Genomic DNA, 15,955 nt, shown 5'->3' with positions numbered 1-15,955 from the left:
ATTTCCATCACTGATTCAATAGACAACACTATGCGGAATGTGTTTTACATTTCTAAGTGGTTAAATACTATCAGTTAATGAATTATTGTAGCCAGGGATTTTAAAATTGTAGTCTTTCACCAAGAAACAGAAATCTGTATTGTATATGTAACTCATCAGTAATAACAAGAACTTATAAAAGAAAATAATCTCTTAGTATCATCATTTTCACTTTTATAGTCCAACTCACAGTTATGAGCTATGTTGTCTTTATTATTTTGCATACAATTTAGTATTTTCAATGTCAGTCTACAAGATAGTAAATATTTGGGGTTCAACAAAAGAAACTAAACTACAGAAATTTGAGTTATTCATAATTAGACATCTAAAGAGGGAGAAAACAGGGAGCAGGACAGAAGCGTACCACAGTGGGCCTCTGAAATATTCTACCCGTCATAGTATAGAAAGTGCTAAGACTAATAGGCAAACTTTGGGCAGAGGGTAGGGAATCTTATGGAAGAAGAGGTAGATAGAAAGACATGGAGGGGACTGGAGCACCTCAAGGAGAGCAACAGAACCAAAAAATGTGGGCCCGGAAGTCTTTTCTGAGACTGATACTCCAACCAAGGACCATGCATGGTGATAACCTAGAATCCCCTGCTCAGATGTAGCCCATGGCAGCTCAGTATCCAAGTGGTTACCCAAATAAGGGGAACAGGGACTGTCTCTGACATGAACTCAGTGGCTTGCTCTTTGAGCACCACCCCCTGAGGTGGAGGCAGCCTTACTAGGTCCCAGTGGAAGACAGTGCAGATATTCCTGATGAGACCTGATAGGCTAGGGTCAGAAGGGAGAGAAGGAGGACCTCCCCTATCAGTGGACTGGGAAAAGAGCATGGGAGGAGAAGAGAAAAGGAGGGCAGGATTGGGAAGAGACAGGGGAGGGGGCTGAAACTGGGAAACAAAGTGAGTAAATTGTAATATATAAAAAATTTAAATAAACAAAATAAAAGTAAACAAACAACAAAAAGAAGGAGGACCTTGGGTAAGATGTTCAATCCTCAATCAAAAAGGCAAATAGAATAGACATCAGAAGAGGGAGAAAACATGAACAGGATAGAAACCTATCACAGAGGACCTCTGAAAGACTCTCCTCATCACAGTATTGAAGCAGATGCTGAGACTCATAGCCAAACTTCAGGCAGAGTGCAGAGAATCTTATGAAAGAAGGGGGAGATAGAAAAATCTGGAGCAGACAGAAGCTCCACAAGTAAAGCAACAGAACCAAAAAATCTAGGTCGAAGGGTCTTTTCTTTTTTTTCTTTTTTTTTTTTGTGATGGTATATATGTTCTTTTATTACTACTGCTGTACTGCTGAGTGTCCTTTAATATAATTCATTGTAGTTAAGGGTAAAGAATATTAATAAGCAATAGTAAGAATAAATACATGAAGATGATAGGGGAAATTGCTTTAAAAGTTTCATAATCGGGGGGGCAAGATGGCGGCGCCGGGAGGACTCTCATTCTGAGGAGCAGCACAGCAGGATTGGCACAGTGACCAGCAATCAGAACTTGCGGCCATAAAACACAAGTGATTGTGTTTCACAGGTGAGAGGATACCCCACGGTGGGGGATTCAATCAGCTTTAACTCACCCAGCTAAACCGCAGAAGAGATCCTGGTTCCACCAGGCACTTGGTCGCCAGCCCAGAGCTACACGCCAGTGTGATCTGGTCACTGTCCCAGACTGAACTGTGGGCCCACAACACCATTGACTGGATTTCCCAGTCGAGAGATAACCCCACGGAGCAGAAAAAGATTGGGATCGACCTCAGGTCACCCAGACATCCACTGGAAAAGACTCGGGTTCCGCGGGTGCCCCAAGAGCCAGCCCGGAGCCAGAGCCAGGACCCAGGCGCCTGCACGGAGCCCTGCCTGCGCGACTGATTTGCCACCTCAGATAGAACTGTGGGCACCAGGGCACCAGGCACCAGAGACTGCGTTTCACTGGCAGGTGCAAACCCACAGGGAGGGAAATGGCTGGTCTGATCTCAGAGCACTCAGCCGACACCCCCACCCCGAAACGATCTAGGGAAAATTACCCAGTTTAGGCAGCAGTCAAGGCTCCTAACGGCCAGAAAGGCAGAGCCACAAGCTGGCATCTGTGCCTGTGGGTTCTACTCGCCACCCCAGACAAAACAGAGGTCCCCAAAGCAAAGACTGAGTGTCTCTGGCAAGGGGAAACACCCAGCAGAGGGGATCATCAGCTCTAACACTTAGGACACCCAGCACCAAAAGACTCCCTGGATTCACACAGACTCTAGGCTCTAATGCAGGCAAGAGTGCTGTGCTCAGCCGCCATTATTGAGTTACCCTAAGGCACTGGGAAACACAGCTGCATCCTCAGACCTACAAAAACCAGAGAGCCATTACAGCAGCCCTCAGATACTGTGCCAAGGATCAACCAGTTATCCATAGCTAGACTGTCAAAACTGTGGGAATCCCTGGTCCTTCAAGAGGGCTGCACCCACAGCGTCTGGACCAGAGCAGTGCCTGCAGCCACCATCCCAGACAGGGACACACAGCTTCTGGTCCAGAGTGAGGCACCCAGCCTCCAGACCAGAGAAGCGCCCCCAGGCGCCAACTCAACCTAGGTGCACATCCTCCAGGCCCAGAGCAGAGCACTCAGCCTCCCGCCCAGAGACTTACTGAGTGCACCTCTCATTTTCCCGGACAGAACTGTGTGCCCCAGGATAACAGACTGAGTTTCCCTGTTGGGAGAAAACCCCACAGCTAGGCAACCAGCAGGTTCTTCAAGAGGACTGTACCTAGAAATTTAGTGAGCAGCAGCACACTAAATTTATAACAAGAAACCCAGCAGTGGGGCAGCTGTCTTGAGAACTTCTATGGGTAAGAGGAGATCCCTCCCTGCCTAACAAAGACCACAGCTACTACTCAGGGCTATAAACCTGAGGTGAGCAGTGGCAACTCCTGACAAACACTAGCCATACAGTGACCATAACCAAAAAGCAGAGAAGGACTCCATCAGGAAAAATCATCTTCCAGCCAAGGGGATTCTCCCTACCTAAGGACTCCAGGAATCACAGAAACTAACAACCAACACCAAAATCAGCCCAATGGGTAGAGGTCAGCATAAAAGCTCAACCAACAAAAGACAGAGCAATATGGCATCTCCAGAACCCAGCCATCCAGGGACGAATAGCCCTGGACAACGCAGCATAAGAGAAAATCAAGAAGATGACCTTACATCTATGCTGATGAAGAGGATAATAGAGGAAACAAATAAAATATGTAAAGAATTAGAGGAAGATAAAACCAGACAGATCATGGCTATCCGTAAAGAAATGGAGGAAGTTAAAGACAAGCAGATTATGGCCATCCGTGAAGAAATACAGGAAGATGCAGCCAAACAACTTGTGGCCATCAGAGAAGAAATAATTAAATCACTGAAAGAAATAAAAGGAACAGAGTTGAAGGAACTAAAAGAAAAAGAGGATAATACAATCAGACAGGTGAAGGAAGTAAACAAAACAATTCAAGACCTGAAGATAGAACTGGAAAAATTAAAGAAAACACAAATGGAGGAAATAATGGAGAGGAAGAATTCAGGGAAGAAAACAGGAACTACAGAGGTAAGCATAACCAACAGAATACAAGAAATGGAAGAAAGAATCTCAGGTGTAGAAGATACAATGGAAGAAATCAATGTATCTGTCAAAGAAAATGTTAAATCCAAAAAATTCCTGACACAGACCGTCCAAGAAATCCAAGACAATATGAAAAAACAAAACCTAAGAATAATAGGAATACAGGAAAAAGAAGACTCACTTCTCCAAGGCCCAGAAAATATTTTCAACAAAATCATTGAAGAAAATTTCCCCAAGTTAAAAGAGAAGCCAATAAGGATACATGAGGCCTACAGAACACCCAACAAATTTGACCAGAAAAGAAAATCCTCCCGCCATATAATCATCAAAACAGTAAGTATACAGAACAAAGAAAAAATACTAAAAGCTGTAAGGGAAAAAAGCCAAGTAACATATAATGGCAAACCCTTTAGAATCACACCTGACTTTTCAACAGAAACTATGAAAGCCAGAAGGGCCTGGACAGATATCATGCAGACCCTAAGAGAACACAGATGTCAGCCCAAGCTACTATAACCTGCAAAATTCTCAGTCCTCATAGACGGAGAAAACAAGATATTCAATGACAAAAACAAATTTCAACAATACCTACACACAAATCCAGCATTACAGAAGACACTGGAAGGGAAAATACAACCCAAGAAAATTAGCTTCTGTCAAGAAAACACAGGAAATAATTAACATTACTACAGTAAAACAAAAAGCAACCAAGCACACAACCTTATGAACACAGCCAACATCAAAATCAAAGGATCTAACAACCACTGGTCATTACTCGATCTCAACATCAATGGACTCAACTCTCCAGTAAAAAGACACAGATTAACAGAGTGGATATGTAAACAAAACCCAGCAATCTGTTACATACAAGAAACACACCTAAGGCACAAAGATAGATATTACCTGAGGGTAAAAGGTTGGAAGACGACTTTCCAAGCAAATGGACCCAAGAAACAAGCAGGAGTAGCCATTCTAATATCTGATAAAATAGACTTTCAACCAAAATTAATAAAAAGAGATGAGGAAGGACACTTCATACTCATCAAGGGAAAATTCCACCAGGAAGACATCACAATCCTGAACATCTATGCCCCAAATACAAGAGCACCCACATTTGTAAAAGAAACATTGATAAAATTTAAACCACATATAGATCCCCACACATTAATAGTGGGAAACTTCAACACCCCACTCTCAACAAAGAACAGGTCAACAAAACAGAAATTAAACAAAGAAACAATATCTCTGACAGAGGTCATGAATCAAATGGACCTTACAGACATTTATAGAACTTTACACCCAAACACAAAAGAATTTACCTTCTTCTCAGCACCTCATGGAACCTTCTCCAAAATAGACCATATAGTTGGTCACAAAGCAAGCCTCAACAGATACAAGAAGACTGAAATAATTCCTTGTATCCTGTCTGATCACCATGGAATAAAGCTGGACTTCAACAACAACAGAAATAGCAAAAAGCCTACACACATATGGAAACTGAAAAACTTACTACTAAATGACAGCTGGGTCAGGGAAGAAATAAAGAAAGAAATTAAAGTCTTCCTAGAACTCAACGAAAATGAAGACACAACATACCCAAACTTCTGGGACACAATGAAAGCAGTGCTAAGAGGAAAGTTCATAACACTAAGTGCCTTCAAGAAGAAATTCGAGACAGCTCATTCAAACAACTTAATGGCCCACTTAAAAACCCTAGAAAAAGAAGAAGCAGACACACCAAAAAGGAGTAGAGGGCTGGAAATAATCACTCAAGGCTGAAATCAATCAATTAGAAACAAATAAAACAATTCAAAGAATCAATGAAACCAAGAGCTGGTTCTTTGAGAAAATCAACAGGATCGACAAACCCTTAGCCCAGCTAACTAAAAGACAGAGAGACACCACCCAAATCAACAAAATCAGAAATGAAAAGGGGGACATAACTACAGACACTGAGGAAATCCAAACAATCATTAGGACTTACTTCAAAAGTCTATATGCCACAAAATTTGAAAATCTAAATGAAATGGACAATTTTCTTGATCGATTTGACTCACCAAAGCTGAATCAGGACCAGGTAAATCAATTAAATAGTCCTATATCCCCCAAAGAAATAGAAGCAGTCATCAAAAGTCTCCCATCAAAAAAAGCCCAGGACCAGATGGCTTCAGCGCAGAATTCTACCAGACCTTCAAAGAAGAGCTAACTCCAATTCTCTTCAAACTATTCCACAAAATAGAAACAGAAGGAACATTACCAAACTCATTCTATGAAGCCACAATCACCTTAGTACCTAAACCTCACAAAGACTCAACAAAGAAAGAGAATTTCAGGCCAATCTCCCTTATGAACATTGATGCAAAAATAGTTAACAAAGCACTTGCAAACCGAATCCAAGAACACATCAAAGATATTATCCACTATGACCAAGTAGGCTTTATCCCAGGTATGCAGGGGTGGTTCTATATACGGAAATCCATCAATGTGATCCACCATATTAACAAACTGAAAGAAAAAAAAAACGCATGATAATCTCCCTAGATGCTGAGAAAGCATTTGACAAAATCCAACATCCATTCATATTTAAAGTACTGGAGAGATCAGGGATACAAGGCACATATCTAAACATAGTAAAGGCGATATACAGCAAGCCTATAGCCAACATCAAACTAAATGGAGAGAAACTTGAAGCAATCCCACTGAAATCAGGGACAAGACAAGGCTGCCCACTCTCTCCATATCTCTTCAACATAGTGCTGGAAGTCCTTGCTAGAGCAATAAGACAGTCGAAGGAGATCAAGGGGATACAGATGGGAAAGGAAGAAGTCAAATTATCATTATTTGCAGATGATATGATAGTATACATGAGTGACCCCAAAAACTCTACCAGGGAACTCCTTCAGCTGATAAACACCTTCAGCAAAGTGGCTGGATACAAAATTAACTAAAAAAAATCAGTAGCACTCCTGTATACAAAAGACAAACGGGCTGAGAAAGAAATTAGAGAAACAACACCCTTCACAATAGCCACAAAGGACATAAAGTACCTTGGTGTAACCCTAACCAAGCAAGTCAAAGACTTGTATGAAAAAAATTTCAAGTCTCTGAAGAAAGAATTAGAGGAAGATATGAGAAGATGGAAAGATCTCCCATGCTCATGGCTTGGCAGGATTAACATCAGAAAAATGGCCATCTTACCAAAAGCAATCTACAGATTTAATGCAATTCCCATCAAATTACCAACACAATTCTTTACAGACCTAGAATGAAAAATTCTCAACTCCATATGGAATAACAAGCGACCGAAAATTGCTAAAACAATCCTCTACAATAAAAGATATTCTGGAGGTATCTCCATCCCTGATCTCAAGCTGTACTATAGAGCAACAATTATAAAAACTGCATGGTACTGGCATAGAAACAGAATGGTGGATTAATGGAATCGAACAGAAGACCCAGAAAGAAACCCACACACTTATGGACACCTGATTTTTGACAAAGATGCCAAAACCATACAATGGAAAAAAGATAGCATCTTCAACAAATGGTGCTGGTCCAACTGGATGTCTACATGTAGAAAAATGAAAATAGATCCATACTTATCACCCTGCACAAAACTGAAGTCCAAGTGGATCAAAGACCTCAACATAAAACCAGACACATTAAATCGGCTAGAAAAAAAAGTGGGGAATACCCTAGAACTCATTGGTACAGGAGAGAACTTCCTGAACAGAACACCAACAGCACAGGTTCTAAGAGCAACAATCAATAAATGGGACCTCCTGAAATTGAAAAGCTTCTGTAAAGCAAAGGACACCGTCATTAAAACAAAGTGACTGCCTACAGATTGGGAAAGAATCATCACCAACCCTTTATCTGACAGAGGACTCATATCCAATATATATAAAGAACTAAACAAGCTGAAAAGCAACAAACAAAATAATCCACTTAAAAAATGGGGAACAGAGCTAAAGAGAGAATTCTCTGTAGAGGAATATCGAATGGCAGAGAAGCACTTAAAGAAATGCTCAACCTCATTAGCCATTAGGGAAATGCAAATCAAAACAACCCTGAGATTTCACCTTACACCCATCAGAATGGCCAAGATGAAAAACTCAAGGGACAACACATGCTGGAGAGGTTGTGGAGAAAGGGGAACCCTTCTCCACTGCTGGTGGGAATGTAAACTTGTACAACCACTCTGGAAATCAATCTGGTGCTTTCTCAGACAACTAGGAATAGCGCTTCCTCAAGATCCAGCCATACCACTCCTAGGCATATACCCAAAAGAGGTTCAAGTACACAAAAAGGACATTTGCTCAACCATGTTTGTAGCAGCTTTATTTGTAATAGCCAGAAGCTGGAAACAACCCAGATGCCCCTCAACTGAAGAATGGATGCAGAAACTGTGGTACATCTATACAATGGAGTATTACTCAGCAATGAAAAATAAGGAAATCATGAAATTTGCAGGTAAATGGTGGGACCTGAAAAGGATCATCCTGAGTGAGTTGTCCCAGAAGCAAAAAGACACACATGGTATATACTCACTCATATAAACATACAACATAGAATAATCCCACTAAAATCTGTACATCTAAACAAACTAAGCAAAAGAGAGGACCCTAACTAAAATGTTCAATCCCCATCCTGAAAGGCAAAGAGGATGGACTTCAGAAGAAAAAGAAAATAGGAAACAATCTCGGAACCTGCTACAGAAGGCCTCTGAAAGCCAGAAGAAAACAGGAAACAACCTTGGAACCTGCCACAGAGGGCCTCTGAAAGCCTCTGCAGTATAGACTGTCAAAGCAGATGCTAAGCCTGATGGACAACTGATCGGCAGAGTGAATGGAATTTTATGTAAGAATTGGGAAATAGTAAGAGCTGGAGGGGACGGGAACTCCACAAGCAGAGCAACAGAACAAGAGAATTTGAACACAGGGAACTTCCCAGAGACTCATACTCCAACCAAGGACTATTCATGGAGATAACCTAGAAACCCTGCACAGATGTAGCCCATGGCAGTTCAGTGTCCAAGTGGGTTACATAGTAATGGAAAGAGGAACTGCCTCTGACATAATCTGATTGGCCTGCTCTTTGATCACCTCCCCCTGAGGGGGAGCAGCCTTACCAGGCCATGGTAGAGGACAATGTAGCCACTTTTGATGAGAACTGATAGACTAAGTTCAGAAAAGAGAGGAGAACCTCCCCTATCAGTGGACTTGGGGAGTGGCATGCATGCAGAAAGGGGAGGTAGGGTGGGGTCAGGAGGGGATGAGGGAGGGGCTCATGGGGGGATACAAAATGAATAAAGTGTAATTAATAAAATTAAAGTGGAAAAAATAAAAATAAAAATAAAGCATTTGGGTTTTCTGCCATCAAAAAAAATTTCATAATCAATTTATGACATTTATTCTGTAGTAATACTTTACAAAATAATGTAATTTGATCCAATGAATTATCTATGGCAAGCAGAGAGACACTGTATTATTAGTGTGTTACTATGTAGTAAACCTTGCTACCCTCTTAATTGCATGAAAGGAATACTTCTGAGGATAGAATTTCACAACCTGCCATGGGATTTATATACATTTCCTTGTATACCAAAAGCAATCTACAGATTCAATGCAATTCCCATCAAATTACCAACACAATTCTTTACAGACCTTGAAAGAAAAATTCTTACCTTCATATGGAACAACAAGAAACCAAGAATTGCTAAAACAATTCTCTACAGTTAAAGATCTTCAGGAACTATCTCCATCTGTGATCTCAAGGTGTACTATAGAGCAACAATACTAAAAACTGCATGGTACTGGCATAGTAACAGACTGGTGGATCAATGGAATCGAATAGAAGACCCTGACATAAATCCACACACTTATGGACACCTAATTTTTAACAAAGATGCCAAATCCATTCAATGGAAAAAAGACAGCATCTTAAACAAATGGTGCTGGTCTAACTGGAAGTCTACATGTAGAAAAATGCAAATAGATCCATACTTATCACCCTGCACAAAACTAAAGTCCAAGTGGATCAAAGACCTCAACATAAAACCAGACACACTAAACCACTTAGAAGAAAAAGTGGGGAATACCCTTAAACTTATTGGCACAGGATACAACTTTCTGAACAGAGGGGTCTTTTCTAAGACTGATACTGCAGTCCAGGAACATCCATGGAGAGGACATAGACACCATGCACAAATGTAGCCCATGGCAGTTCAGTGTCAAGTGGGTTCCCTAGTAAGTGAAACAGGGGCTGTCTCTGACATGAACTCAGTGGCTGGCTCTTTGATCACCTCCCTCTGAGGCAGGGGCAGCCTTACTAGGCCACAGAGGAAGACAATGCAGCCAGTCCTGATGAGACTTGATAGGCTAGGGTCAGATGGAAGGGGAGGAGGACCTCCCCTATCAGTGGGAGGGGCATGGGAGGAGAAGAAGTAGTGAGGGCAGTATTGGGAGGGTAGGGAGGGAGGTACAGCTGGGATACATAATGAATAAATTGTAATAAATTAAAATGTATTAATTAAGAAAATTAAGTAAAATGAGTGATCGTCTTATTCTGTTAGTGTAGGCATCCAGACACATACCTTTTGTCGTGCAAAAATCCCTTACAGATACTGTCTAACTAAATCTGCTGAAGTTTCATTGCATACTTTTAGGTTACTATTATCTACCATGACTTTAATACTGTGATTCTTGTATATTCTGAATGAGAAATTATGACTTATTTTTACTTCATGCCTCTTCTAATTTATATTGAAAATTTTGCTACAAATATGATTATTGCCATGTCATCAATTCATTTTTTTATTGATAATATAGCTTGGATGGTTTTACTTTTAGTGGTGCAGCTTTCTTTGATGTCATAATGAGAGATGCTGCTTTATAATTTTTGTGATTGACTCGAATCATGATCTTCATTTGTTTCAATTCTAATTGTAACTGTATCCTCATTATTATTATTGTCATCATTTACATTTGATATGAAGGCTTTGTCATTTTGAATTTTAATGTTTCAATGAAAATAACAACAATTCTTACTTATACATATCATAGTTACTCAATAATTACTAGCTGTTCTATTAATTGATGCCTTTCCCCTCTTTTATTTTTCAGTTGGTTTTGTCAGATGTTACAGTTAACATTTGGTTCCTCCATTGGAGATGCAGCTGCTAATTCAGGTAATTATTCAAAAAATCCAAATATGTATGCTATTAAAAATGCAAAAATAGTGTAAAAGATCATCCTGAAAAAGGTAACCCAGAAGCAGAATGACACACCTACTATTATAATCACTTATAAGTGCATATTAACCATATAATATAGGATAACCATACTAAACTCTACAAACCTAAAGAAGCTAAACAACCAGGAAGACCCTAGGGGAAGATGCTTAATTACATTCAGAAGGCAAAACATTATACACACAGGATGCAGTAGAAGACAGTGAACAGGATGCAAGCCTACTACACATATCCTCTAAAAGACTCCACCCAACAAGGGATGGAAGAACAACCAAACTTTGGATAGAACACAGGGAGTTTTATGGTGGATATAGAAGGACATGGAGAGGACAGGAGCCCCACAAGGAGACCAACAAACCCCAAAATATATGGGCCCAGGGTGGCCTGCAGAGAGTGATAAATCAATCAAGGACGATGCATGGAGAGAACCTAGACCCTCTGATCAGATGTAGCACATGGATAGCTCAGTCTCCTTGGGGTTCCCTAGTAAGGGACCAAGGGCAGTCTCTGACATGAACTCAATTGTCTGCTCTTTGATCACCTCCCTCTGGCAGGATGGCCTTACTAGACCACAGAAGAAGAGGATTCAGATAGTCATGATGAGATCTGATAAACAGATAGTAGAGGAAGAGGACCTCCCTTATCAGGGCACAAGGGGAGGGACATGGGGAGAAAGAGGGAGAAAGGGTGGGATTGGAGAAGATGAGGGAGGGTGCTACAGCCAGGATACAAAGTGAGTAAATTGTAGTAGTAGTAGTAGCAGTAGTAATAATAACAATAATAGAAAAATGCATAATAATAATAATAGAAAAATGCAGAAATAAGCCAGACAATGTTAGGGCACACCTTTAATCCCGGCATTGGGAGACACAGAGGGACGAATCTCTTAGTTCGAAGCCAGCCTGATCTACAGAACGAGTTCCAGGACAGCAAGGGCTACAGAGAGAAACCCTGTCTCGAAAAAGAAAAAAAAAAAAAGGAGGGGAAACATGGTTTAAAAATAAATTTATTGTTATCACAGCTTTTCAGACATTATATAATCTCAAGATTACCAAAAGTTTTTCTATACTGTATTTATCAAATACAAAACTTTTACTTTTCAAATATTTATTAAAGAATTATTTAATAGTATCAAAATATTTTTATTTCTAAAACTTGGCTAAAACTAACACATACAAGCAAATTATAAATTATATCATCCTTTTGAGAGAAAACTGGCTTGTTATATTTGGAAATGAGTATTTTATAGGTATATCATCTTCTTATATGCTTACTACTTTCTGAAATGCTACATAATTGAAAGAACAAATAAACGCCTGACCTGTTCACTAATAATTTCATAGTAATAAGTATAGTAGATAATCATGTCTGCACTCCTATGTAATACTGAATACAGTTGTATTATTGCTAGATAAAAAAATTTGAGAACAGGAAACAGTAACTAGAGATACTCAGTTCTCTTCAAAAATGAGTAAATATAGTTTGATCAATTTAGGTCATAAAAGAATCACTTAAATTTTTCTTGAGACCTAGGAAACAACAATCATTTTATAAAATATTGTCATGTGTGTTTTTCAATATTTTTTTAAATTTGTTCATGTAATCTAATCTGGCTAGTAAAGGAAAAAGAATAAAGGTGGAAAAGGCTTATAGGGAAAATAATTTTAATTCCTTGCATATTCATCAACAAACAACTAGAAATGATTTACTGTTGTAATACTTACTGATAATCAGTTATACTAATTTTTTATTGTAGAATTAGAGCATTTCATGCTTAGAGCAGAGTTCATTAATATGAATGAATTAAAAGATAAACTTGCTTAAAGAGCTATTCAAGATGGCTAATTTTTAAATGGACTATTCTGCCAACACACAGAAGCATACCCATACTCAATAATGAAGATTGGGAAAACACAAGCTCTCCGCTACTGCATTCCCTACTGTTTGCATAGTTGAGCTCAGTTCAGTTGTCTTAATATAGCCCCAGCTAGCAATATCAGCATATACTAAAAACTCTGGATGCAGCCAAAGCAATAGCTAGATAACCAAAATATCAAGACTAGTTGAAGACAGGGGCCTGTATATACACTAAATAGGCTATGTGATAGAAGGGAAAACAATAACAATGTTTATTTTCGAATATATTGTTTTATCTCTGTTCAAACTATAGCATATAGATAATGTTATCACAAAATTTGCCAGCCTCCAACTTTATTGTTGACAGTTTTCAGAATCAGAGCCTTATGTTTTCTTACAGCATACAAAAGTGTGAGTGCTCTGATTTGTGCAAAACGTGTTAAGGGTTTGAAGAGCAACTTCCCTGTGATTTGGTATGGCTACTGCCAAGAAGCAACTACTGTAAGTAATAACACTACTTAAATATTGATCAACAGCAGTCAACATAGAAAGCTAATATTTTCTATTCTTTAAAAGTGTAAACAAGTATATTCATGTCATAATTCAAAAATTATGTATAAAAATCCTTATTTTGAAGTATGAATTCTTCTCTACAAATAGAAGAATAATGCATACAGGAAAAGTATAAAAAATATGGCGGTAATTCCTCACTACAGTTTGGTGTCCTAGTTAATGTAATTAACACTGGTCTGATAGGTGGGCAAATACAGATTTTTATTTCTTTGACTGTTAAGAGAATGGTGTCAAGCTAAGTTTGAGTATAAGAAATATACTTTCAAGTAAAATTCTTATTAGAATATTATTTTAATTAGTTTACAAAATAATCTCAGAAGTCTATAGCTTCAGGTAGGTTTCTTTTTATTTCTTTGACAACATTTTTTTTACACTGCACTGTTTGTGTTAACATCATTGATGTTGAACAGTTTCTACCATGTGAGTTCCAGAACGAAACTGAAATCATCAGGCTTGGTGGCATGCACCATTACACGTGGAAATATCTCTGTAGCTCTTCATTCACATTTTTAGACAATATACAATACAGACTTTAGAAAAAAAACTGTAGTAGATAGAGTAAGATATAGTTGCTCATGACTATAATCCCAACATTTTAGAGGTAAGGCAGGATTGCCACAAGTCCAGTCTGGAGTATGTGGTGAGTTCCAGGTTAGTCAGAATAGATTGTAAGGTCATAAAATGAGAGGGGGTGGAAGAAAGGAAGGGAAGAAAGAAAGGAAGGAAGGAAAAGGAATTGATGGAGTGAGGAAAATAGATGGAGGAGAGGAAAGAAACAAAGAAGAAAGGAGAGGAAGGAAGGGAAAATAAGGAAAGAGTTCTGAGATGGAAGAGTAAAGGAAAGAGAAAGAATGAGAGAGGGAGAGAGTAAAGGAGAAAAAAGAAAGAAATGCATGATTGAATGCACTATGAAAACGTGGCACATCCACAACAGCATTGTTCTAGAATCCCAAATAACTGGTTCACCTCCATGGCAACCATTGTTTCTCCTCCCAAGAGTCCATCCCGTGGGTAAGGACAGGGAGTCCTGGCCAAGGGGGTGAGAGGCGAGGAGTCAGGTGAGTACAGTCTGAGAACAAGTGGCTGCAGACTTGTTTATTCCAGGAGAGCAAGGTATATAGCTTTGGGCAACCAATCAGGTTCCTCCACACCGTCTCCAAGCCTGCCAATTGTTTGTTTGTCTCTGGGCAGACTCTCCAATGTCGGATCACATACTGTCAGCTAGACTGCTTCCATAGTCATGTCAGCGGAAGCTGCCCCAGGCCATGAACCCTAATGGCCCTTTCCTGGGGTTGCCCACATATCATCCTTTTCTTTTTATTTATCGTGGCCTTGCGAGACAGGATCCTTTGGCCTGCCATTGTTGGCCCCAAGCCTCTGGCACTCACCTCAAGCAACGGTGCCTGTCTTAGGTTGCCCCAATTCTTGGAGTCTTACTCATCATTGGCTATCCATCTTCCTCATGAGTCCTCCTCAAGGGTCACTCTGTCACAGAGGAAGTTTTTTAAGGGCAGGCCCTTATTTGTCTGTAGGGATGTAAGTTGGATAATTGGTTCTACTAGAGGGAAGGTGGTGTGGTGGGAAAGAGCAGAGAAGTCATGTGTAACATCCCGAGGTCGGTGCTGAGACTGTTGGTATGCAGCCACATAAAGGAGAGCCTGATTAGTCGTCCACCTTTATGATTCCTCTAGCGGGACATTCCCCTCCTTCCAGAAGCAATCACATTGCGAGCCAGAATCCAGATGGGTGTCTATGATGTCTCTGGAAAGACACAAGCAAACCCTCAATCCTGTATAAGGAGAGGGTATGCTCCCTGCTTGGCACTGGTGAGAGGGTCACTCCAGTGGACCACGGAAAGGGCAGTCATGGCAGGATGGGACCTCCAATGTTTGTATGTGGGGGAAGCCCCAGTTCTATCAAAGATGAAAAAGTCGATTGTACAATGCAGCCATTCCTGATGTGATCTGATAGACTAAGATCAGAAGGAAGGAGAGGAGGACCTCCCCTTTCAGTGGACTTGGGGAGGGGCATGCATGCAGAAAGGGGAGGAAGGGTGGGATCGGGAGGGGAGGAGGGAGGGGCTTATGGGGGGATACAAAATGAATAAAGTGTAATTAATAATAATAATAATAATAATAATAATAATAAAAAGAAATAAAAAAAAGAAAAAGAAAAAAAGTGCCTCTAACAGTTTCAAATGGGGGTCCTGGAGCATCATAACAGATCTTTGTTTGAGGATCAATTATTTGAGGGTTCTGTTAGCTCTCTCCACTATGGCTTGACCCTGTGGATTATAGGGGATGCTGGTGAAGTGTTTAATCCCTCCAGAATCCATGAACAAATTAAATTGAGCAGAGATGTAAGCTAGGCCATTCAGTCCCATGGCACTCCCATAACCAGCATAGCAGTTTTAGTGGCCTAAATGGGATAGGCTGCTTTTTCCCCTGAGAGAGCCTGTGCATAGCCAAATTTGGACTAAGTGTCAATGATGATATGGACATATTTAAGCTTACCAAAGCTCATGATGTGGGAGAATTTCACAATTTATAGTGATAATCTTAGTCCTAAGAACAAACAGGCAATCAAATAAAAACACTATAAATTACAATTTCCCAACCAGTATCATGT

General features: G+C 40.0%; 1 protein-coding gene across 1 annotated transcript in view; it reads left to right on the top strand.

The window, feature by feature from the left end:
* LOC129668970 (uncharacterized) overlaps window positions 1–15,955 on the top strand; it is a gene marked incomplete at its 5' end in the record, with an annotated part of 287,543 nt that overhangs the window by 244,213 nt on the left and 27,375 nt on the right. Inside the window, 2 exon segments of the mRNA XM_055597009.1 lie at window positions 10,770–10,834; window positions 13,155–13,255. Coding sequence (XP_055452984.1) covers window positions 10,770–10,834; window positions 13,155–13,255 — 166 coding nt within the window.

This window comes from Psammomys obesus, unplaced genomic scaffold (genome assembly GCF_907164565.1).
Source record: "Psammomys obesus unplaced genomic scaffold, mPsaObe1.curated_primary_1811, whole genome shotgun sequence".
Classification (NCBI taxonomy): domain Eukaryota; kingdom Metazoa; phylum Chordata; class Mammalia; order Rodentia; family Muridae; genus Psammomys; species Psammomys obesus.
This window is presented reverse-complemented; position numbering and strand designations above follow the sequence as displayed.